The sequence below is a fragment of the Mirounga angustirostris genome, unplaced genomic scaffold (genome assembly GCF_029215605.1).
Source record: "Mirounga angustirostris isolate CCGP_5_RB_7025 unplaced genomic scaffold, mMirAng1.0.hap1 SCAF_2, whole genome shotgun sequence".
Lineage (NCBI taxonomy): Eukaryota > Metazoa > Chordata > Mammalia > Carnivora > Phocidae > Mirounga > Mirounga angustirostris.
The window spans coordinates 32,496,786-32,521,552 of NW_026991710.1; the positions used below are offsets into that span (position 1 = coordinate 32,496,786).

The 24,767-nt window shown below is 37.2% G+C and overlaps 1 protein-coding gene across 2 annotated transcripts in view; it reads left to right on the top strand.

Moving 5' to 3' along the window:
- WDR19 (WD repeat domain 19) overlaps window positions 1-24,767 on the top strand; it is a 100,131-nt gene that overhangs the window by 53,519 nt on the left and 21,845 nt on the right. For both annotated transcript variants that reach the window (XR_010409335.1, XM_045881308.2), the window contains exons 18-28: window positions 253-412; window positions 611-721; window positions 3,103-3,212; window positions 7,234-7,291; window positions 9,981-10,121; window positions 10,202-10,284; window positions 10,753-10,836; window positions 12,516-12,662; window positions 13,194-13,318; window positions 15,374-15,486; window positions 17,073-17,141. Coding sequence is in view for 1 of the 2 variants with exons in the window: in XM_045881308.2 (XP_045737264.1) it covers window positions 253-412; window positions 611-721; window positions 3,103-3,212; window positions 7,234-7,291; window positions 9,981-10,121; window positions 10,202-10,284; window positions 10,753-10,836; window positions 12,516-12,662; window positions 13,194-13,318; window positions 15,374-15,486; window positions 17,073-17,141 (1,201 nt within the window). In the remaining variant the exon portion in view is untranslated. The remainder of the gene's footprint in view (window positions 1-252; window positions 413-610; window positions 722-3,102; window positions 3,213-7,233; window positions 7,292-9,980; window positions 10,122-10,201; window positions 10,285-10,752; window positions 10,837-12,515; window positions 12,663-13,193; window positions 13,319-15,373; window positions 15,487-17,072; window positions 17,142-24,767) is intronic.

Consider the following 24,767-nt stretch of genomic DNA (forward strand, 5'->3'; position numbering starts at 1 on the left):
ACCCTGGGATCATGACCCGAGCCGAAGGCAGAAGCTTAACCTAGACTGAGCCACCCAGGCAAGAAAAAACATTTATCTGTACAATAAAGGAAGAAAAGTTTATGTAGTTTTTCATAACTTGGAAATGATGATTACGGATGAAGAAATGTTTTGCAAAAATTAAGACCTAACATTAAATTATATATAACCTGAAAATTGCAAACTAGGGGGCAAGTAGAGCTCCCTGATTAAATTGATATATTCAAATGCTAGGTTTTCTGATGCTTGGGAAATGTGCAAGCTTCTGGACAATCACGCTGCCTGGAATGAGCTGGCCAGAGCTTGTCTCCATCACATGGAAGTGGAGTTTGCAATCCGTGTCTATCGGACCATTGGAAATGTTGGCATGGTGATGTCCTTGGAACAGATAAAGGTAGACAGCAGCTCATGAGAATTACTACATTAGGATTTAAATGGTATTTATTCAATCATTTTACGTTTCTGCGGTTAATCTTACCTAACTCAGCAAGTTAATTGATAGAACCTTACCACTTCCTACTAAGGAAAGGCTTTAAAAAAAAAAAAATGAAACCCTTGTATTTCTTCTCATAAAAACTGCTCTTATTTATAGGGAATAGAAGACTACAATCTTCTGGCAGGACATCTTGCCATGTTTACTAGTGATTTCAACCTGGCTCAGGACCTGTACCTTGCATCCAGCTGTCCTATTGCTGCCCTGGAGGTATGGCAGCAGATAGGGATGGGAAAATCCCCTTTGCATAGTTAACATTTCTCAGCACCGGAAACCATGTGCCTTCCACCTCCTGGAATTTAGACATTTCAGCTTTAAGACCCCTGAGTATTCATTAACTTCAGAAATACTTTCATTCTGTGTTCTGCGGAACCATAAGAGGCATGTTATTGTAATGTTACCAAATAATTTCAAGTCTCACTGTGTCCGAAGAGAACAGATTATGTAATTTACAAAAATGCACACACATGGAAACAGCCACGGTTTATATCGAGAGCCCACATGTGCTGGGCACTTTTCTAAGCACTTGACATATTTTAATTCATTTAACCCTCACAACAATCCCAGGAGATAGTTATTTTCTCTATTGCCAAATGGGGAAACTGAGGTTACATGTATCTTTTACTTGGTGTATGAGATTCTATTCTGTGTTAAGAGGTGGACCGAGGACCTTGGTTTCCCAGAGGTGAGCATTGCAAGGGAAGGACTAGAACAGGGAGAAGGACCTAGCTCAATGCAAGGGCAAAGTGGCTATATAGAGTAGCAATTAAGAACAGGAACTTTAGCGTTTGACATGTGTGGGTTCAGATCCCAGCTCTGTGTCACCCTGGACAAGTTATTTTAATTTTTCTGTGTCCTGGGTCCCATTTCTTTAAAGTAGGGGTAACAATATCTGGCCTACAGGGTTCTTGTAAAGATTTAAAAATGAGGCTAGATCTTTTGCGACAGTGCCTGATCAACAGTAAAGATGCTGGAGCGCCTGGGTGGCTCAGTCGGTTAAGCAGCTGCCTTTGACTCAGGTCATGATCCTGGGGTCCTGGGACTTCCTGAGTCTGCTTCTCCCTCTGCCTGCCACTCCCCCTGCTTGTGCTCTCTCTGACAAATAAGTAAATAAAATATTTTTTAAAAATAGTAAAGATGCAAAGTGGTAGTTATTGTCATTAACGTTATCCTACCTCAAATCAGCATTTCCACAACTACGTAGAGGAGGTGTTTTGAAAACATACTTGCTATTAGTTTTACAACCTCATTTTTTCACATTGCCCTACAGCAAATTTTCATTTTTAAATTTTAAGTGAACTGAATTAATTTTAACAAAAAAATTTAATTTTATATTATTTGCAATAATTGAGGACACCCTGAGAAATTTTCAGAATTTGAACTGGTACACATTGAAGTAGGACTATGGCTGCAATATGAAGGCAAAAATGTCACCTTAATTCTTCTGCATTTAGTTGTGAACACTTGCCGTGTGCTACCAGATTTGTAAAGGATTTGAGGTGATGACTTACCAGTGGAGAGGGGTGATTGCACCTGTCGTTCCTTTAACCTCAGTTTGAAGGCTGAGGAGTTAGCTAGGTAAAGAGGTCAGAGGCACAGCCCTACCACTCAGCTCTGCCAGGTACCAGCAGTATAACTTTGTATATAAAACTAGCCTCTCTTTGCCTCAGTTTCTGGATCTCTAAAATGGGTACAGGAAAAGTTCCTTGCAAAAGGCCCAATTAGGAAAAGTAAACAAGCTAATGCCCTTGAATAGTACCTGGCAAAGAAGAGCAGTTGAAAAGTGTTAGCTGTTATTAATTCTTTACAAAGTGTGAATAAAGTGAGGAATGAACTCTAAAAGATTATTTAGTGATTAGTTTATGTTTGGAATTGTGTGCCAGATGAAGATAAAAGACCACAGGAGCCAGGAAGAAAGACACAGTCACATTTTATATTTATGTTTGCTATTATTCATGTTGTGATATAGCTTCAGATTTTCTCAGGAAATAAAGTCAGTTCCTTTTTTTTTTTTAAAGATTTTATTTATTTGTTTGTCAGAGAGAGAGCACAAGCAGGGGGAGTGGCTGGCAGAGGGAGAAGCGGGCTCCCCACTGAGCAGGGAGCCTGATGTGGGACTTGATCCCAGGACCCCAAAGGCAGACGCTTAATTGACTGAGCCACCCAGGTGTTACACATCAATTCCTATAGTAAAGTATTTCTCATTTTTTTTATTATCTCCCCTCTAATAAGAAAAATTAATCTTAATTGATTGGATTGATTTTTAATTCAATTTAATTTTTTCCTATTGGTAAAAATGAAATACTAAAGAATAATATTTTGTTAGGTAGGATTGAGTTTTGGAGGACCATAAACCATTTTAATAATAAGGTGTTTTTGCTCTCCAAGAACTAATTTTACCCTTGTGGGAGCTCTGTCACTCCCACTGAGAATGTATGCTCGAGTAATATACTATCTTTGCCAAGGTCAAGTTCCACTTTTTAAACAAAAAGCTTTTCTGATCACTTCCAGTAAAACTAGCACTGTATGGTGACTACGCAGAGTAATTTGTTCACTTGGAATTAAGGTCTCCCTCTCTCTCTTCCCGGCAGATGAGAAGGGACTTACAGCACTGGGACAGTGCCCTGCAACTGGCAAAGCGGCTGGCCCCAGACCAGATGCCGTTTATATCCAAAGAATATGCCATTCAGCTTGAATTCACGTAAGTCCTTCTCTTTATGTTTTTCAGTCAGTCGCTAACTGCTGAATATCTTCAATTCCAAACTGCCATTAATGAGAAGGCCCTCCATTGATTGAATAATTGTTTGTTAGGGGTAAAAGCTATATTATTTGTACTTGCAAAAAAAATGTCTTTTCTCACTAGTGAAGGCTTGTCCAGGCCTTTATCCACTTTGATTTTCAGCATCAAAACTGAAGTCTGGGTGTAAGCCTTTCCTACACTCAGAGTCTGTCTAGATACTATTTTGAATCACACTTGGCCAACAACAGTTACACCTAACATTGGGGTGACGGACTGCTTTTCACAGCCTGTGTTCATGATCTTGACCTTTTTGAACACTTTGAGGATTTGCAGTGTAATTTCAAGTCATATTGAAAAAAAACACAGAATTTGGTCTACATCTTCTGTTTGCTTAAAATTACAGTTTTTCTCTCTTTAAATTCAGTTGCATATGGATAAAAATTAGGGCTGAAAGTCAAGCCAGAAGCTTTTCACAGGTGGTTATTCAGCACTTGAGTAATAATCCTTCATGCTGCATGAATAGGCTTCACAAATCTCTCCTACCTTGGGAAACAATCTATTATTACAAGAGCTTTGGAGTTTTCTGGTGCTCTTCATTGCTCGACAGTCTTAATTGTGATTAGTCTTAATCGACAGACTGTAGATTTATATTTCATTGCAGGATAAAAGTGTGATTTTAGAAGCATTCAAGATCCAGTTTTAAGCTCACAGGCAGCCATAGTTAGTGCTACCAATTCAAGTGAATAATTTACTTGCAAATCAAGTTCACACAGGTACGTACAATAACAACTGTATCACAACGGGACAGTTTCTTTTGACATTTATTATACATTCCAATTTCAAAAATAGTGAAATGTGGAAAAGTATTGGTCTTTGAACAAAGAAAATATGGTTCTAATGGTTTTTTAAAAATATTTTTATATAGTTCTACTTTATTTTCAGCAGACTGGATTTATTGAGAGTACTGACACCCAAACTATAGCTGTAGAAATCATTCTGTCAAAGAGCAGTCTTTCATTTCTAACCATGCTACCTTATTTGAAACTTTATGTTTTGCAAATAAAAACTTTTTAGAGATTTTATTTCTTTTGTAGTCAACCTCAATTTAATTTTGTCATATATTGGCCCCTTAAAAAGTAACTCCGTAGGGATACCTGGTTGGCTCAGTTCGTAGACCATGTGACTCTTGATCACAGGGTTGTGAGTTCAAGTCCCATGTTGGGTGTAGAGATTATTTAAAAATAAAATCTTATTCAAAAAAAAAAAGGTAACTTCGTATACTAAGAAGGGAAAATTGCAATCTTAGTGCATAATCTAAAGGCCAAGGCCTCCCAGTGCCTTGGCCCTCCATCTCTATCCTGAGAGTAGTGACAGGGTCTTAGAGCACAAAACCTCTGTGCTGAAGGGAAAAGGGTCATTATATTGGGAGATGACCCACCATATCCTCTCAGAACACAGACAACCTAGTAAACCCTTGGACCATGCCAAAGACGTTTATTTTCTCTTTTTTGGAGGAAATCGAAGCTTTTGTAGCAAACTCAAACTTTGTCTTATTATAGTTGGATGAGCTGAGGCCAGTTGAAAGCCAATGCTTTGTTGTTGATATTTTTTTAACTTCCAACACTTTCTAGCCACCAATTCCCAAAACTTTCACTGGTATTTGGACTCTGATCTAGACACATACCCCCGTCCCCAACAATCAAGAGTTTCCTTTGTAATCATAGTAACTAAGTAGGTGGATCTCATCATCATCAAATATCCCAGTAGCCACCTGCTCTGACTTTGACCCCTAAGGCCCCAGGCCTCTGCTCAATTCCACGTCTGTTTCATATGCATCCAAGACCTTGATTAGGTCAAAGCAGTCTGTCACCTGTGGGGAGGATTTAGTTCTCTAGTCTGAGAGTAGACTAATCAGCTAGATCCATATGAGAGTTCCAAAATAAGATAATAATAAAGTGAGTAATCTAAAATAACATAAAAATAAAGTGCTCAGAAATTTTAACTTAGCCTCTCCTAATTGGGCTTGCCCAAGGAAAACCTCAGGCTCCTGATGGAGGAACTGTTATCCCTGTTGTCAAGAAACATCCCTAGCTGTGTTGACATAATTGGGTCCAAATATTAGAAATTTCCACTTAGAGACATTGCTGACCACAAAGCCTGGGCTGTCCAAAACAAAGTTCTTAAACAGCAGAATGGCTTCTCTTCCAAAAAATTCCTTGTACACCAACAGGTGGGGAAACTGAGTGAGGCTTAGTGAGGTTGGATAACTTGCCTCAACTGGTAAGGTGGAGCTCAGGTAGGTCTCAGATAATGCCATTTTCAGAGAAGATGGATCTCCAAATGGGTCTTAGCCACAAATCACAGGATTCATTCTGTCCCAGATAATCAAAACAAGATAATAAATAGGTCTTCTGGATATGAAGATCCATGTTAACATCAGTTATGGGAGTATTATTATTATTTATATTATGTATAATACTTTTTATCTCAGTAAGAATCAGGGCCGCCAATACTGTAATCCTAAGTGTTCCTTTATGTCTATGCTGATCCTTTCAATACATATTCTACTTATAAATATTGGGCCTTTGGAAAATACATTGATTTTTATGGTCACATGATTCATTCATGTGACCATATAGTGCCCTAAAAGACATCATCAAAAGTGGCCTATTCAGAAGACACGAACAGACATTTCTCCAAAGAAGACATACAGATGGCCAACAGACACATGAAAAGGCACTCAGCATCACTCATCATCAGGGAAATGCAAATCAAAACCACAAACAGATATCACCTCACACCTGTCAGAATGGCTAAAATCAAAAACACAAGAAACAAGTGTTGGTGAGGATGTGGAGAAAAAGGAACGCTTGTGCATTGTTGGTGGGAATGTAAGCTGGTGCAGCCACTGTGAAAGGTAGTGTGGAGGTTCCTCAAGAAGTTAAAAATAGAATTATTATATGATCCAGTAATCCCACTACTGGGTATTTACTCCAAAAAACCAAAAATACTAATTCAAAAAGATGTATGCAATCCTACATTTACTGCAGCTTTATTTACAAGAGCCAAGATATGGAAGCAACCTAAGTGTCCACTGATAGATGAATGGACAAAGAAGATGTGATACACACACACACACACACACACACAATGGGATAGTACTTGGCCATAAAAAAGAGTGCAGTCTTGCCATTTGCAGTAACACGGGTGGATCTAGAGGGTATAATGCTAAGTGAAATTAAGTCAGTCGGAGAAAAACAAATACTATGTGATTTTACTCATATGTGGAATTTAAGAAACAAATGAAGAAAAAAGACAAAAAACCATACTCTTAAAAATAGAGAACAAACTGGTGGTTGCCAGAGGGGAGTTGGGGGGGTGAAATAGGTGAAGGGGATTAACTGTAACTTATCATTATGAGCACAGAGGAGTGTATAGAATAGTTGAATCATTGTACATCTGAAACTAATATAACCTTGAATTTAAAAAATAATTTTTTAAACACAAAGGATTCCCCCCAAAAGTGGCCCATCACATTTAATGTAGCTCCCAAAAATGCCTAATATACTACAAAGTAAGTACCCTACAGTCTAGCATAATCCAGCTTTATAATTACTATTTTTTGAGAGAGACAGAGTGCGTGCTCACTCAGTCAGTGAGGAGGCGGGGAGCAGAAGGAGAGGGAGAGAGAGAATCTTAAGCAGGCTCCATGCTCAGCTCGGATGAGCTCACAACCTAAGAGATCATGACCTGAGCCAAAATGAAGAGTCAGATGCTCAACTGACTGAGCCACCCAGGCGCCCCTATAATTATTTTTAAAGTAGCAAATAATAATGAACTGCATTTGAAAAAAACCTGCATGTTGTGTATCACACCTTTTGTGAGCTCAAGCAACTCAGTGTCAAAGATTATCTTTTAAATCTTGTATATGTAAATAAGATACATATTTATGTATTAAAATTCACTCTGATTTTTCTTTCAGGGGTGATTATGTAAATGCTTTGGCTCATTATGAGAAAGGAATAACTGGTGATCATAAGGTAACCTTGAATAAAGATATGTGTAATTATCTTTACGTTTGTTAGTTTCATTTAAAAAGCCATGGTCAGAATTGCATTTTATTTATTCAATATCTGGTAGGTGAGCTCTTTTTCAGTTTATTAACAACTTTGCAAGGATATAGTTAAATCATTTAAAAACACTTAAAAATTAAAGATGAAAATATTTTTTATCAGTCTGAAAAAGATATCTTTTCCTTTATATGCCAACTATGAGCTTCTTATTAGTGTCGGGAGTAAAATTTTTATCCCTTCCCACTTACAGGCTATGATTTTCACGAGGCTTTTCCTTTCACTCTCATAAATAAAAGTTTCAATAAGCCCGTATAGTAACTCGCAGGCCATAAAAGTCCATTCTCCTGCTTCCTCTGTCACATGACAATCCTGGAGAGCATGTACTTTACCCACTATTCAAGCCGTTCTCCCATCCCAGAATTTTAGCTCAAGAAACCAAATTTTGCAATGAAAGTTGATGTTTTTACGTGCTGTCTTGTAAAGATTGAAAATCTTATATCTAGAATTTTTATTACAGAAATAATACAATTTCACTATAGTCCATTTAAAAAATCACAACAGTGTAACACGAAACGTGAGAGTCCTACCATTCTCTCCTCTATCACACAACTCAGTGGTAACCACTGTTCATAGTTTTATATATTTCCACACAGAATCTTTTGTAAGCATACAAATATGTATGAAATGTGGGCTCTTACTAAATATGAAATCATTCATTTCCATTCATTTAGCAAAGATCAATTGAAATCCATTCTATGAAAATTAGCATTCTGCTTTCTTCATGGTTTTTCAAGTCAATACATACAAATCGATTTTAATCTTTTAAGAGTTTCTAATATCCTGTTGTTTAGATGTAGCACAGTTTTTTCATCCACTCCCTTATTGAATTATAATTGTTTTTGCTTTTTTTACTATCAAAATACTGCAATGAATATTCCACCTAGTATACATGTATCTTTAACTACCTAAGATAGTATATATTAGTATAAGGTATATATTATATATATATATATACACACATATATATATAAGATAGTATAAGGATGTATTCTTATAGATGGGATTTCTAGGTCATAAAATGTATGCTTTTAATTTTTTATAATGTCAAGTTGCTCTCCAAAAGAATTTATAGCAACTCATACAGCTATAGACCATATATGAAAGTGTCCATTTCCCCCCACATTTCCAACATCAAATGTTAACATTTTATCTCCTCTACCAATTTCATAAGCCAAAAAAAAAAAGGTATTTTGTGTGTATTTGATTATTAGTGAAGCTGAGCATGTTTTATTTATTGGTCAGTTATATGTTTTTTTATGAATTCCCTGATCATATCCTTTGCTCAGGTTTTTGATATTTTCTTCGGCTACATATATTTTAGGTGTTTTTTTTTTTCTTTTTTTTAAAGATTTTATTTATTTATTTGACAGAGAGAGACACAGCAAGAGAGGGAACACAAGCAGGGGGAGTGGGAGAGGGAGAAGCAGGCTTCCCGCTGAGCAGGGAGTCTGATGTGGGGTTCGATCCCAGGATCCTGGGATCATGACCTGAGCTAAAGGCAGGCACTTAACAACTGAGCCACCCAGGTGCCCCTAGGTGTTTTTTTTTAAATCTGTGTTATCGAATACACTAACCACTAGCCACACATAGCTATTTAAATTATTGAAAATTAAATAAAATTTAAAATTCAGTTTCTCTGTCACACTGGCCATATTTCAACTGCTCAAGAGCCACTTGTGACTATTAGCTACCATGTTGGACCAGGCAGATATAGAACATTTCCATCATCACAGAATGTTCCATTAGACATGCTGTCACATAAAATGCAATCTGACATTCTATTTCACTAGTACGGATTAGTTACTTGAAAAGTTCTTTAGTTATCTTTAATGAATTAAACAATTTTACATAAAGTTTTTAATGTTTAATCATGTCTAGTGGAGAAATCTTCAATTTGGTAAATGTTTTTTTTTCCTTAATTTTGTTCATAATATTTATGCTGTGTATCAAGTATATTACTTCTCACATAAAATTTTATACCAAGAAGAAATACAAAGATATACAAGGCATTATAACAGGGGGTGGTAAAAATGTGTTCTTAAGCATAAAAGATATAGACTTCTTTTTTTTTTTTTTTTTAGATTTTATTTAAATTCAAGTTAGTTAACATATAGTGTATTATTAGTTTCAGGGGAAGAATTTAGTGAATAATCAGTTGCATATAACACCCGGTGTTCATTACATCAAGTGCCTTCCTTAATGCCCATCACCAATTACCCCATCCCCCACCCAATTCCCCTCCTGCAACCCTCAGTTTGTTCCCTATAGTCTCTTATGGTTTACCTCCCTCTCTGCTTTTATCTTATTTTTCAGTTCCTTCCTCTATGTTCACCAGTTTTGTTTCTTAAATTCCACATATGAGTAAAATTATATGGTATTTGAAAAGATCTGGACTTCTAAAGAAAAAATTTAACTTTGTAACAGGTGATTAAAAAAAAAAAGAGGACTCAGTGTTATTTCATAATCTTGAGATTTGCCTGAAAGGGTTAATGAAAGTAGTATTTGGGCTTATTTTAGATTTAAATTAATTTTTTGGCTGAAATACATCAGTTTAACTTAAGGTCTGATTTGTTAGTTATTTGCCTTATGGTTCCAGGAACATGATGAAGTATGTCTGGCTGGGGTGGCCCAGATGTCCATAAGAATGGGAGACATACGCCGAGGGGTCAACCAGGCTCTAAAGCATCCCAGCAGGGTCCTTAAAAGAGACTGTGGAGCCATATTGGAGAATATGAAGGTATGCTTTTCTCTGCATAAATATTCATGCGCTCTTACATGTAATAAATTCAGTGTTTTAATAATCTCATATTAATTTAGCAATTTTCAGAAGCAGCCCAACTGTATGAAAAAGGTCTCTATTATGACAAAGCAGCCTCTGTTTACATCCGCTGTAAGAATTGGTAAGAATTTGCTAAAATTTGTTCTGAGCAGGTGTGGAAATGAATGGGTCCTGTGTGGTCTCCCCTCTTGTTTCCTTGCTGTTCCTCCTGCCTGGACATCCTGTTCCCTCTTCTCTTTATCTCCTTCTTCTTCTTCGATGAGTTCATATTCATAGTTCGCTTTCCAAAGAACAGCGCATCCTGTCAGTTTGGTGTGGGGAAATCTCTGATCAGACAACTTACTAGGGAAAAAAGCCCTATTGTTCCCGAAGAGCTAATGAACTGCCTTCATTTTCCCACAAAGAGGGAGGGCAGAGGTGTGGTGTCAGAAGGAAAAGCAGTTACGTCTGCTTTTACCTATAGGAGCCAAGATTTTTTTAAAGATGATGATAGCTGTGTTTTGAATCCTAAAAACTAACATTTGATTGTAGGGAGCTACTCTGGGAGTGAACATAGTGCTGACATCATTCTCTTAAACCTACATTCTAGGGCAAAAGTTGGTGAGCTTCTGCCTCGTGTTTCTTCCCCAAAGATTCACTTGCAGTATGCCAAAGCGAAAGAAGCAGATGGAAGGTTTGTACAGTTTCTCAAACTCGTACAAGTTTAAAGCACTGTGTAAATTTGATAAATTAACCATCAACCTTTGCAACCTCTATGAAAAGCAGAGGGGAGGAAGAAAACATCTTTTCCCTTCCCCTGGCCTGAAGTGCCAGACTATTCCTTTTCTCCCATATCTTACATACCTCAGGTGATCCTTTGTGTATTCAAATATAGGCTACTGTCTCTTTTTATTTGAGAGTTAAATATTAAAGTTGATATTTCTGATATCATAAGGCATGAAAACAAAGTGATCGTTGTTTTATCAAGAAGGATAACTTACGGATGCAGAGGACAAGAAAAGTGAAGAAATATGAACTCCACACCTCTGACTATACAGTATGAGCCGCAAAACAGCATCAAGATATCACAATGGATAGTTAATATTCTAAATATACAAAGATTCCCTGCATCTTGATATAAGAAACTCAAAGGCAAGGAGTCCCGGAGGAGGAAACACAATTATGAAAATTCTATTTCATACACACATGAAAAAGCTCTACCTCACTACTAATTAATACTAATTAATAATAATTATTAATAAATACTAATTAATGATAAATAATAAGCAGCAGTATGTTATTTTAACCTATCATATCATGAAAGATTTTATTTATTTTTTAAAGATTTTATTTATTTGACAGACACAAAGAGGGAACACAAGCAGGGGGAGTGGGAGATGGAGAAGCAGGCTTCCCGCTGAGCAGGGAGCCCAATGTGGGGCTCGATCCCAGGACCCTGGGATCATGACCTGAGCCAAAGGCAGACGCTTAACGACTGAGCCACCCAGGCACCCTCGTGAAAGATTTTAAACTAATCACCATATTGTCAAAATGCACTCTGTATGCATGACTGATGGGAATATAATCTCTGTGGCCGTTGGAAAGTTATTTGGCAATATATATTTAGAGATTCTTTTTTTTTTTTTTAAAGATTTTATTTATTTATTTGAGAGAGAGAGAATGAGAGAGAGCAAGCACATGAGAGGGGGGAGGGCCAGAGGGAGAAACAGACTCCCTGCCAAGCAGGGAGCCCGATGCGGGACTCGATCCAGTGAGTCCAGGATCATGACCTGAGCCAAAGGCAGTCGCTTAACCAACTGAGCCACCCAGGCGCCCCTATATTTAGAGATTCTTAAAGGTCAATACTCTCTACCTTTAGAAAAGCAACCTTAGGAAACAGAGATATTCACTAAATGTCTTATTAAAATGGAAAGAACTGGAGAGCTAGTGGGGAATGAAGAGAAGTCTTGAGCTCCCTCCAGAGGTCGATGTGCAAAGATTTTATATATCACTCTCAGCTGTACCTGTAAATGTGAAATAGTCTGTATTTTCTGTTTTCTAAAATAAGCTTATATTACTATTATAATCTTCCAACTAAAAAAAAAAAGTGAGGGAAAAAAGTAAAGTGTAAAAAATTGTATGGTTCAGATGAGAAAATGCAATTCGATATTAGCATTTTACTGTTAGTTTATCAAACCTCTAAAAAGAACACATTTCAGTGAGCTGATTCCTTATATTCTTTGTGATGAAGAACAAAGAAGTTCAAGAAAAATAAGCAGCCACCATCAATAAAACATTGTCCCATTTATTGACATTTTCCCCCTAAATATGACAGTGGTAAGAAAGCTTTTCTGAACTAAATCTTTCTTATAGATACAAAGAAGCTGTTGTGGCTTATGAGAATGCAAAACAGTGGAACAGTGTAATCCGCATCTATCTGGATCACCTCAGCAATCCTGAAAAGGCAGTCAGTATTGTCCGGGAGACCCAGTCTCTGGATGGCGCCAAAATGGTAGCCAGGTAACAGAATGCATTATTTTTGGACTTCCAAAAACTAGCCTTAAAAGAAAGCCCCCACTTCCCCTCATCAAATAAATAAATTCAAAGGGAATATTTATTCTTTTTTTTTTTTTTTAAAGATTTTATTTATTTGCGAGAGAGACAATGAGAGACAGAGAGCATGAGAGGGAGGAGGGTCAGAGGGAGAAGCAGACTCCCTGCCAAGCAGGGAGCCCGATGCGGGACTCGATCCCGGGACTCCAGGGTCATGACCTGAGCCGAAGGCAGTCGCTTAACCAACTGAGCCACCCAGGCGCCCCGAATATTTATTCTTTTTAAATTTTTTTGTTAGGTCTAAGTGCTTAAATTTAAAGTCTGTTTGTTGTGGTCAGTGTATGAGAGTATGCTTTTCAAATATAAGTATATAGCGTAGAACTGCGGTTTGCCTAATTTTTATTTTTAAATGGCTTCTCATAGTTGCAAAAAGATTTTATTGTGTAAATGACAAACTTATTTTAAACGAGTCAAGCTGATTAAAGTACTTTGTTTTAGGTTTTTTCTGCAGTTGGGTGACTACGGGTCTGCAATCCAGTTTCTTGTTATGTCCAAATGTAATCATGAAGCTTTCACACTGGCCCAGCAGCACAACAAAATGGAAATCTATGCAGACATTATTGGTAAATACCACCGTTTGCCCTAATTTCTCTTAAAGATTTGTATCATAGGTATACTTGACTCTAACGATCTAATTATCAGATTGGCACGCCCACACACCATTTATACATAGACACATGCATATCTGGATGTTACTTGTCAGACTTCAGGATTCCTACTATCTCAAAGTGAGATGAAATTATAAGACCATTTTCAAAAATTAAGGTTTTGGAGGGGGGGGGCCTTTAAAAGAGGTCAGATTTCCCAAATTCTGCTATTTGTCAACCAGTGTTAGAACAAGGTTCCAAAATGAAGGTAACAGAAAACACAAAAGAATTTTTTAAGAAATATTTTCATAAACTTTTTAAATTGTCTTATAAATTAAGATTTTATGATTATACTTTGATGAAGAGTGATATACACAAGATGTGATTTTCCAGAAGAAAGTCCAAAAGAGAATTTTATATTCTGAGAACACCTGCTTATAGATTTTCTTCCCTTGTTTGCAATTATTCTTAGAAACTACTGAAATAATGTTCAGATTCTCACTTTATAAGAGCCATACATAACGTTATTTGTGGTGGTATTTTATTTTGTTTTGTTTTTAGTGTGGAAAAATATACATAACAAAAATTTACCATTTTAACCATTTTTACATGTACAGTTCAGTCATATATTAAGTACATTCGCTTTGTACAACCATCACCACCACCCATCTCCAGAACTTTTCCATCATCCTGAACTAAAACCCTGTACTCAGTAAACAGTATCTCCCCGTTTCCCTCTCCCCCAGCCCCTGGTAGCCACTGTTCTACTCTCTGTCTATATAAATTTGATTATTCATAGTGTGTCATATAAGTGGAGTCATGAAGTATTTGTCCTTTTGTGTTATTTTGGGTTTTTTTTAATTTAATTTTTTTTTTTTTTAAGTGGGCTCCATGCCCAGTGGGGCTTGAGCTCATAACCCTGAGATCAAGACCTAAGCTGAAATCAAGAGCCGACACTCAACAGACTGAGCCACCCAGGTGGCCCTGTGTTATTTTGTTTTTTAAAATTCACAAAATGACCATAAGAATTGATGGTAGGATTTATGAGAAAATTTTATTTCAGTCTTTAAGGAAACATATAGGTAAAAGCATCTTCTAATATCTTAGAAAGCCATTCAGATAATTGGAGAAAATAAAGAGCTAAAGAAAAAAAGGAAGTATAGATAAAAGCAACATTAGAATCAGTAATATTTAACTTGACAGATGACATTTCTGTCTTAACACTGCAAATCACCATAGCACTAATGCATTGTAAGTTTTCTCATTTATAAGGATGTGGCTTATCCTGTATCGCATGGACACACGCACAGTTGCTTTTCTCCACCTTTCTGTACCCCTTCTCTCGTGAACTTCCTATGTACCTTGGGCTGGAGGGCCAGAGCTGTTGTTATACTTTGGTGCAGTAATGGGCCTCCGACTCCCCTGGGTAAATGTAAACAATGATTTGAGGTCCTTCTTCCTCTGTGCTTAACATATTGAAGCTTCAAACCTAAAGAAAAACAATAATTATCTTTAAATGACATCTATGGGCTACTTGAATGTTATCTCCTTACTTGTCTGACAAATACAGACAGTTGTCTAAACCAGGCATTGCTGAGACAGGGAGATGGATTACATTTGTATTAAGGTTGATCTATGATTGTTCTGAAACTCTAGGCACATCATGATTGCAATTATCGTCCTAGTTGTTCCTGTTGTTTCAGGAAATGAGATTGAGACTCTTAGAGATGGATAAAAGTCACAAAGGGTAATGTCAGACCACAACCTAGATTCTCACAAAGCCTCATCATTTCCTGTCCTGATTCCTATGTAAGAGTGAGAAGAAGATGGAACAGAGTTGGTATTTGGGATAATGATGGTGAATGTGTTTTGTGATGAAAACAAACACTGATGATAACACTGATATTCGCAGTTAAAAATTTTTTAATCACCTATTTTTAGATCAACTGTTTTTAGATCTTATTTTTAAGTTAACAATAAAAGGTAAACAAGTTTTGCTCAGATATTTTACTCAATGAACTTCTGTTGTAGGTTCTGAAGATACTACTAATGAAGACTATCAAAGTGTCGCCTTATATTTTGAAGGAGAAAAAAGACATTTTCAGGCTGGAAAATTCTTCTTGCTGTGTGGCCAATATTCACGTGTTAGTATTTCCCAAGAAAATATACATTGAACTCCCCAGGAATGCTTATGGGAAATATTTTTTTATTTATTTAAGTAATCTCTGTGCCCAATGTGGGGCTCAAACTCACGAGCCCAAGATCAAGAATCACATGTTCCACTGACTGAATCAGCCAGGCACCCCAGAAATATTTTAAAATATATTATGCTCCCAGATACCCAGATCTGAAGTCTGAGCTAATTTTAAATCATCCTCTCTCTTCCACAGCCAATGACATTCTTCCCTTGTAGTATCTCTGACATCTGTCCCTTTTCATTCTAACGACCATCAGCTTAATTCAAACCTGGGTCACCTATTACTAGATTATTACAATATGATTTCTATTTCCCTGTTTTTAGTTTCTGTCCCTATGACTCACCCTTCATTTTGTGCCCCAAATGGTGTGTACTTCTATTGCTAAAGCGCCCCTACAGCAGGGGTTATGGTGTTCAAGCAAGGGCCGGAACTAAGTGAAGCTGTGCATTCATTGTGTGACAAGTTGGGGACCACTGGGTAGCACCTATTTGGTCTGGAGGAAATAGCTTCTGCTTCCAGAACATCGTTGCCTTTCAGGAGTTGGTCCTACTAGTGCCGGATCAGAGGATTTTTCATGAGAAACAGAAGTCTCGGTCTCCCAATTTTAAAATATGGGCCCAGGTATTTGTGTAATATCTCGCCCGCCAAAGAAACATGTCTGTGTGTGAACTCAGCCTTCTGGCCACCAATTTACGGTTTCTGGCCACTTAGATAAAGTCCAGACTCCTTAACTGGCACCCAAGAGAATTCCCACAAATTGACCAACAAGCCGGAACTTCCCAACCAGCTGTTGGCGTCCAGCTATTTCCATTGAAGAAACCCATATTCCCATTAGCCTTTTCCCATCCGTGTTCTCATCTAGATTCCTCTTTGCCCTCCTTCCATCTAACATGGACCTGTGCGTCTTCAAGTCCTTTTTCCTGGGTGGCACCTTCGGGATCATCCCCATGTCTAATCAACTTTTCTTCCTCACAGCACCTATGAAAACAACCGGTCATGCTGCCCATTTATCGCTTAAACTTTTATAACCTGAAATTTCTTCATAGGTGTGGTGTGATGTTGTGGCGTTAGCCAGTGAGGACTTAAAATAATTGGTTCCTTATATTATCACATTACACAGATCTCCCCAGTTAGGCTGTGCATAATACAACAAGAGGGGCCTTATCCTCTCTTTCCTGGGATTATCCCTGGCAGCCAGCACAAACCCATGTACGTAGCAGCACGGGGCAGTTCATAGCTGTTGAACGAACAAATGAATGAAAATAATTATACCTTCACAGTGAAAGAGGGCTCATTTTTCATTCTCATCTCACCAGAAGTCAGAACTAAATTCTTCAGAGGGTTCACTGGATCCTTCCATTGTTCAAACTGCACTCAGCCTTTTAAGGGTCTATTTTAAGACAATGCCTGCCCCTGGCTGAGAGGAAGATACTTTCAGGAACTATCATTACTTTGCGTGTGTGACAGCTTTGTTTTTCCCCAGTGTGAAAGTGGTCTGGAAATTTTCAGTTGCTATACAATTCTCATTTCAGGCACTTAAACATTTCCTGAAATGTCCGAGCTCAGAAGATAATGCAGCAATAGAAATGGCAATTGAAACTGTAAGTAAACTCTGTAATGAGACCTTTTGAGAATGCCAGTATTTTTTAAAACTTTTTGAAGTTTTAAAAAACATGCAAAAATAGTGTAACAAGGTCCCATGTACCTGTCGTCTGATTTTGCAGCTATCAACATATGACCAATCTTATCTTATTCATACCCCCCCTTTCCCTGTTTTATTTTAAAGCAGATCCCAAACATCATGTCATTTATTTATGGGTACAAAATCTGTATACAAAAGATAAGAACCTTTGGATTTTCTTTTAGGTGTAACTTGCATGCAGTAAAGTGCACAAATCCCAAGTGTATAACTCATTTTTTCATATATGTACGCTGGTGTAACCCCTATTGAGATCAAGATATAGAACGTTTCCAGCTCCCAGAAGCCTCTCTTATGTTGCCTCCCAGTCAGTGCCCCCAGCCAAGGGCAACCACAATTCTGACCTCTATCCTTATAGATTGATTGTATCTGTCTAGCATATAAATGGAATCATACGTATCTTGTACTATTTTGTGTCCAGTTTCTTCCAATCAACAGTAAGTCTGTTAATGCATGTGTGTTACTGCATGCAGCAATAGTTCATTCATTTTTTTTTTTTAAGATTTTTTATTTATTTATTTTTGCAAGAGAGAGCATGCTTGAGCAGGGGGAGGGGCAGAGGGGGAAGCAGGCTCCCTGCTGAGCAAGGAGCCAGATGCGAGACTCCATCCCAGGACCTTGGGATCATGACCTGAGCCAAAGGCAGACGCTTAACCAACTGAGCCACCCAGGCGCCCAGCAATAGTTCATTCTTACTCGTGGCTGTGTAGTATTCTACTATATGACTGTACCACAACATTTGGGTTGTCTCCAGTTTGGGCATATTATGAATAATGTTGCCATAAATTGGTTCATGCCTTTTGATGGACGTAACACTCTGTCTTATTGGGTATATATCCAGGAGTAGAATTATTAGGTCATAAAATACACATTTTAGCAGTTGTAGGTACTGCCAAACATTTTTTTTTTCAAAGTCGTACCAGTTTATACTCTACCAGCAGTGTGAAAGAATTTAGGTGCTCTCTTTACTAACACTTACCAGTCTATTTCATTGTAGCTACTCTGATAGATGTATAGTGGTATATCATTATGGTTTTAATCCATTTTTCTAAAGACTGATGATATAGAGTAACTTTTCATATGTATATTGGCCATTTGGATATCCTCTTTTGTGAAGTGCTTTTTAAATCTTTTTTCTAATTTTTAATTATATCATCTCATCTTATTACTGATTTGTAGGATTTTTTTATAATTTCTAGATACAAGTCTTTTCATCAAATATATGTATTGTGAAAATTTCTCAAGCTGTGGCTTGCCTTTTTATTCTTCATTGGTGTCTTGATGGAAAGAAATACTGAAGTTTTAATAAAATCCAGCTTTTCTCTAATGGTTAGTGTTTTTTAGTCCTATCTAAGAAATCATTGCCCATCCCATATGTTTTCTTCTAGAGATTAGATTGTTTTAACTTTCTTGTTTAGGCCTATGCCCATCCTGAATTAACTTTAGTGTATGGTGTGAGGTTGGAGTCAGGAATCTTTTTTTCCCCATGTGGATATCTGGTTGATCCAGCACCATTTATCAAAAGACCTTTTTTTCCCCAGTGAATTACCATGGAGTGTTTGTCATAGATGAAATGACCATTTTTGTGTGAGTCTGGTGTTGGATTCTATATTCTCTTCCATTGATTTGTCTCCCCTGGACCACCACCACACTGTCTTAATTGTTGTGTTATATGTATTCTTTATTATAATCTACTTTCTATCTCTGTGGATTTGCCTACTCTAGACATTTCATATAAATGGAATCATTCACAATATGTGACCTTTGTGTATGGAATCTTTCATTTAGAATGTTTTCAAGGTTCAGCTGCGTTGTAGCATGTACTAATACTTCATTCCTTTTTATGACTGAATAACATTCCATTGTTGGGCTCTGTCACATTGTGTTTATCCATTCATCAGTTGTTAGACATGTGGGTTGTTTCTCCTTTCAAGCTTTTATGAATAATGCTGCTGTTAACATTTGTGTACGAGTTTTTGTGTGGACATGTATTTTCATTTGTCTTGGGTATATATATACCTAGGAATTGCTAGGCCATATGTTAGCTCTATATTTAACATTTTGAGGAACTGCCCAACTGTTTCCCAAAGCAGCTAAACCATTTTACATTCCCAACATTGCATTGCAATTTTTCTGTCATTTCTTGATGTTATTGGACATCTAGTTAGGATGCAAATTTCCCCATCTCCTGTATTTCCCACTAACTGGTAATTAAATCTAGAGACTTGATCAGACATAGATTTGATATTTTTAGGAGGATGACTTCATAGATGGTGCCATGTACTTCCTATTTCATCACATCAGTTGGCTCATATCTTTTTTTTTTTTTTCTCGTTAGGATTTCATTTGGGTCCATTTTGAATCTTTTTTAATTTTTTTAATTTAAATTCAGTTAATCAACGTGTAGCATATTATTAGTTTCAGAGATAGAGGTCAGTGATTCATCAGTCTTATATAATATCCAGTGGTCATTACATCACATGCCCTCCTTAATGTCCATCACCCAGTTACCCCATCCCCCTACCCACCTCCCCTCCAGCAACCCTCAGTTTGTTTCCTATGATTAAGAGTCTCTTATGATTTGTCTCCCTTTTTGATTTCGTCTTGTTTTATTTTTCTCTCCCTTCCCCTATGATCCTCTGGTTTTGTTTCTTAAATTCTACATATGAGTGAGATCATATAATTGTCTTTCTCTGATTGATTTATTTTGCTTAAGTAGGCTCATATCTTAATCAGCTCAGGCTGCCATAACAAACTACCAGACTAGGTGACTTAAAAAAGAGAAATTTATTTCTCATAGTTCTGGAGGCTGAGAAGGCTAAGATCAAGGTGCCAGCCAATTTGGTTCCTGATGAGAGCTCTCTTCCAGGCTTGTAGATGGCCACCTTCTTGCTGTGTCCTCACATGGCCTTTCCAGGAGATTTCTCTCCCTTCCTCTTTTTATAACACCACTAATCCCATCATAAGGGCCCCACCCTCATGACCTCATCTAACTCTAACTACTCCCAAAGGCCCTATCCTCAAATACAATCACATCATGGGGTAGGGCTTCAACATATGAATTTGCAGGGTACATAAACATTCAGTCTATAGTAGCCCATAATTTGTCATCTCTGTTTTTATGGTGTTAAGATCGATTATTGGATGTTGAAGTGGTCAGCCTGATCCCTCCATTATAAGGTTTCCCATCAGCCTTTCACCTAATGATTTCAGCAGCCATTAATATTTATTACTTAAATCCATTATTTTATTAGGGGTTGCAAAATGATGATATTTGTCATTCCTTCTGAATTCCACATCAGCTATTTTGTTACACTAAGATAAAAGAAAAATAGGGTAAATACTTGATTTTTTCCCCCTTTGTTTACTAGTTTTAAGAATAATGAGTTGGTTCCCTAGCATCCTCCAAAGGTGACCTCTAGAAGTGCTTTTGTTTTTTTTTTTATTTTTTCATTTTTAATATCATATTATATATATAATAGCCAAGATATGAATTATGAGTGAATTATGAATTTGTTTTGGTTTTATTTTGTTTTAGATTCCACATATGAGTGAAATCATGTGGTATCTTTCTTTCTTGAACTTGTTCCACTTAGCATAATACCCTCAAGGTCAATCCATGTTGTCACATTTGGCAAGATTTCATTCTTTTTTATGGCTGAGTAGTATTCCATTGTATATATATGCCACATCTTCATTCATCCTATCGATGGAAACTTGTTTTCATATCTTGGCTATTGTAAATGCTGCAACAAACATAAGGGAACATTTTTTTTAATTTAGTGTTTTTGTATTCTTTGGATAAATACTGAGAAGTGGAATGGCTGGGGCATATGGTAGTTCTATTCTTAATTTTTTGAGGAATCTCCATACTGTTTTCCATAGTAACTATATCAACTTAAAATCCCACCAGCAGTGTACCAGGGTTCCCTTTTCTCCACATCTTCTCCAACACTTGTTATTTCTTGTCCTTTTGATAATAACGATTCTAACAGGTGTTAGGTGATATATTATTGTGGTTTTGATTTGCATTTTCCTAATAATTAGTGGTGTGCAGTATCTTTTCATGTGCCTGTTGGCGATTTGTATGTCTTTGGAGAAATATCTATTCAGATCCTCTGCCCACTTTTTAATCAGGTTGGTTTTGTTGTTGTTGAGTTATATGAATTTTTTATATATAGTTTGGATATTAACCCCTTATTGGATATATAGTTTGCAAATATCTTCTCCCATTCAGATTTCCTTTTCCTTTTGGTGATGGTTTCCTTTGCTGTGCAACTTTTTAGTTTGATATAATCCCATTTGTTTACTTTTACTTTTGTTTGCCTTGCCTTTGGAGTCAGATCTATAAAGACATCACTAAGACTGATATCAGGGAGCTTACCCTCCTATATTTTCTTTTAGGAATTTTATGGTTTCAGGTCTTGCATTCAAGTCTTTACATTTTAAGTTAATTTTTGTGGATGGTGTATCAAAGTGATCTAGTTTCATTCTTTTCAATTTGGCTTTCCAGTTTTCCCAACTTTGTGGGGGAGTGGGGCAGGGGCTGCACCTGTCTTATTCACTTTTATTTTGTTATTATTTAATTTTTTTCTTTTTAGAGAGAGAGCACAAACAGCTGGGGGCAGAGGGAGAGGGAGAGACAGAATCCCAAGTAGGCTCCACGCTCAGCAAGGAGCCTGACATTGGGCTTGATCTCCTGACCCTGAGATCATGACCTGAGCCAAAATCTAGAGTCAGATGCTCAACCAACTGAGCTATACAGGTGCCCCTCCCAACACTTTTATTAAAAAGACTGTCCTTTCTTCATTGTGTGTTTTTGGCTCCTTTGTCATAGATTAATCATCTCTATATGTGTGGGTTTATTTCTCGGCTCTCTACTCTGTTCCATTAATCTGTGTGTTTATTTTTGTACTAATACCGTACTGTTTTGATTACTGTAGCTTTGTAGTATAATTTGAAATCAGGGAGCATGATTCCTACATGCAACTTTGTTCTTCTTAACATTGTTTTGGCTATTTGGGATCTTTTGTGGTTCCATACAAATTTTAGAATTATTCTAGTTCTGTGAAGTATGCCATTGGAGTTTTATTAGGTATCACACTATTGGAGTTTTGATAGGTATCACACTGAATCTTAGATTGCTTTGGATAATAGGGACATTTTTAACAATAGTCTTCTAATCCATGAGCATGGAATATCTTTCCTTGTATCTGTGTCTTCTTCGGTTTCTTTCATCAGTGTCTTATGGTTTTCAGTGTACAAGTCTTTCACCTTGGTTAAATTTATTGCTAGCTATTTTATTCTTTTTGATGTGATTGTAAATAGGATTCTTTTCTTGATTTCTCTTTCTAATGTTTCATTAATAGTGTATAGAAAGGTAACAAATTTTTGCATATTGATTATATATCCTGCAACATTTATTTATTAGTTCTAATGGTTTCTTGGTGGATTTATTAGGGTTTTCTATGTATAGTATCATGTCGTCTGCAAATAGTGACACTTTAACTTCTTCCTTTCCAATTTGGATGCCTTTTATTTCTTTTTCTTGCCTAATTGCTGTGGCCAGGTTCCATTTCTTGCCCCAGACGTGGAATCAGCCATTTCTCTAAGGAGTTCTGATTCCTTTTAGTGAGAAATAGTTTTAGAAACCATAATTTGGGTGCTAGGAATATTCTATTTCTAAGCTTTTTCAGTTATAAATGTTGGTGTTTTTTATTGTGACATAAAAATTAGTATTTTCTAAAAGTACCTGAATTTGAAGCTGCAGTGAAATTATTAAAGAATGGAAATTATTCTCTGGCCATCTACATAATGCCATTTTATTTTATTATAAAAATAGGTACATTCTCTGGTTTTCTCTGCATATCCACAACATTTTCTAAGACCTACTTCCTCAGAAAGCTGGACTCAAGACTTCCAGTAGCTCTCAAGAATACATTTCCCACCCTTCCTACCAAAGATGGACTGGAATTCTGGTCCCAAATTCGTAAATCCAGAAGGACTCTGATTTGGTTAGCTCAGATGTCCATTCCAAGATTAAACAACTAGTGGCCACAGGGATGGAATATCCCGCTTTGGCAAACTGGGTTAAATTCCCACCCCTTGACATTCCCACTTCTTTGGTCATAGAGAATGGCGTCCTCTGGGGCACGAAAGTCCCACTAGAACCCCATGGTTGAAATGGAAGTAGGAGCATTTCTCAGAAAAGTCAAGAGAATCAATATCAGACAAAATTCTAGATGTCCCTTGCAGCTATCAAATTTTTTCTCCTTTTATTGGTGTTCTTTAATTCTACAGTATTTACTTCTAGGTGTTATGCTATGTATTTTATAATAATAAGTTTTATTAAGTCAGGGACATGTAGCCTATAAAACCAACATATTTGTGTTTATTATCCATTACTGGGCTTACTTCATTCAAACAAGTGCATTGTGAACTTCACTACTGGATAATTTTCCTAAAGTCCAGTTTTGAATCCTTGTATTCTTCAGCTGCAGACCCTTGAGTGACTCCCCATTGCCTCACAATTTATTCCCAAGCTATCCTTCAAGAATCACAGAATCTTAGGTACCCCTGCAGTGATCCAGTCTAACCTCCTTCATTTTATTGATGAGGAAACGGAGGTCCCAGAGGATGATATGACTAACCTAAAGCCACCCAAATAGAAAATAATAGAGCTAGGACTAAACCCTAAGTCTTCTCTCCAAGCAAATTGCCTATTCACTCCTCTAGGTCAGTTGTCTATGCTACACTAGACTGGCCACTTTCACGTGAGTAGTTCGGGGCTCCCCTTCCTTTGTTCCTTCACTCTTGCTGTCCCCTACACCTAGGCCACCCTCCCTCCTACACCTCTGTCTTCACACTCCTATACAACATGCAAGACCCACTTCACACACAAGCCTTTCCTAAAATGTCCTCTGGATGAAATTTCACCCTCCTTAGAATCTTCTCTAAGTAGTTGAACATCACTTACCACTGCAGTTACCCCCCTTCAGATTAATAGCTCCTCAAGATCAAGGACCCATTTTTTCATAGAATGGTTAGCATATTGTGGGCATTCAATAAATATTTGCCGAATTGAATACATGTTGGTTCCCAGCTCAGTGAAAGCACTATATAGATGATATAAATTTCCTTCCAGTCCTCCATTTCTTTCCACCTTAAGACTCCCTCCCCTGACTTGAATTTTCTTATAATCTGTGCACTCTTACCTGCTGATCCTGTAATTGAGAATATCTTAAAAATATTCATACTTCACTCACCCCCATCCTCTACCCCTGAAGTTTCTGAAATACATTCTTGGTGTATGTGTGTAGTAGAGCCCTTGTTGGGAATCATTACCTGAGTGAACCCATGAGATGAATGAGAAAGATGGGTCTTCACAGTATCCATTATCTTGTTGGGGGCCCTCCTGCCTCTTTGCAGTCAGCTTCTGCGTTCACCTCTCTGTAAAGGTATTATTTTATACCTTACAAAAATAAGGTATTATTTGTATCCTCATTGAGGTCCCAAGAGTTACCTGATG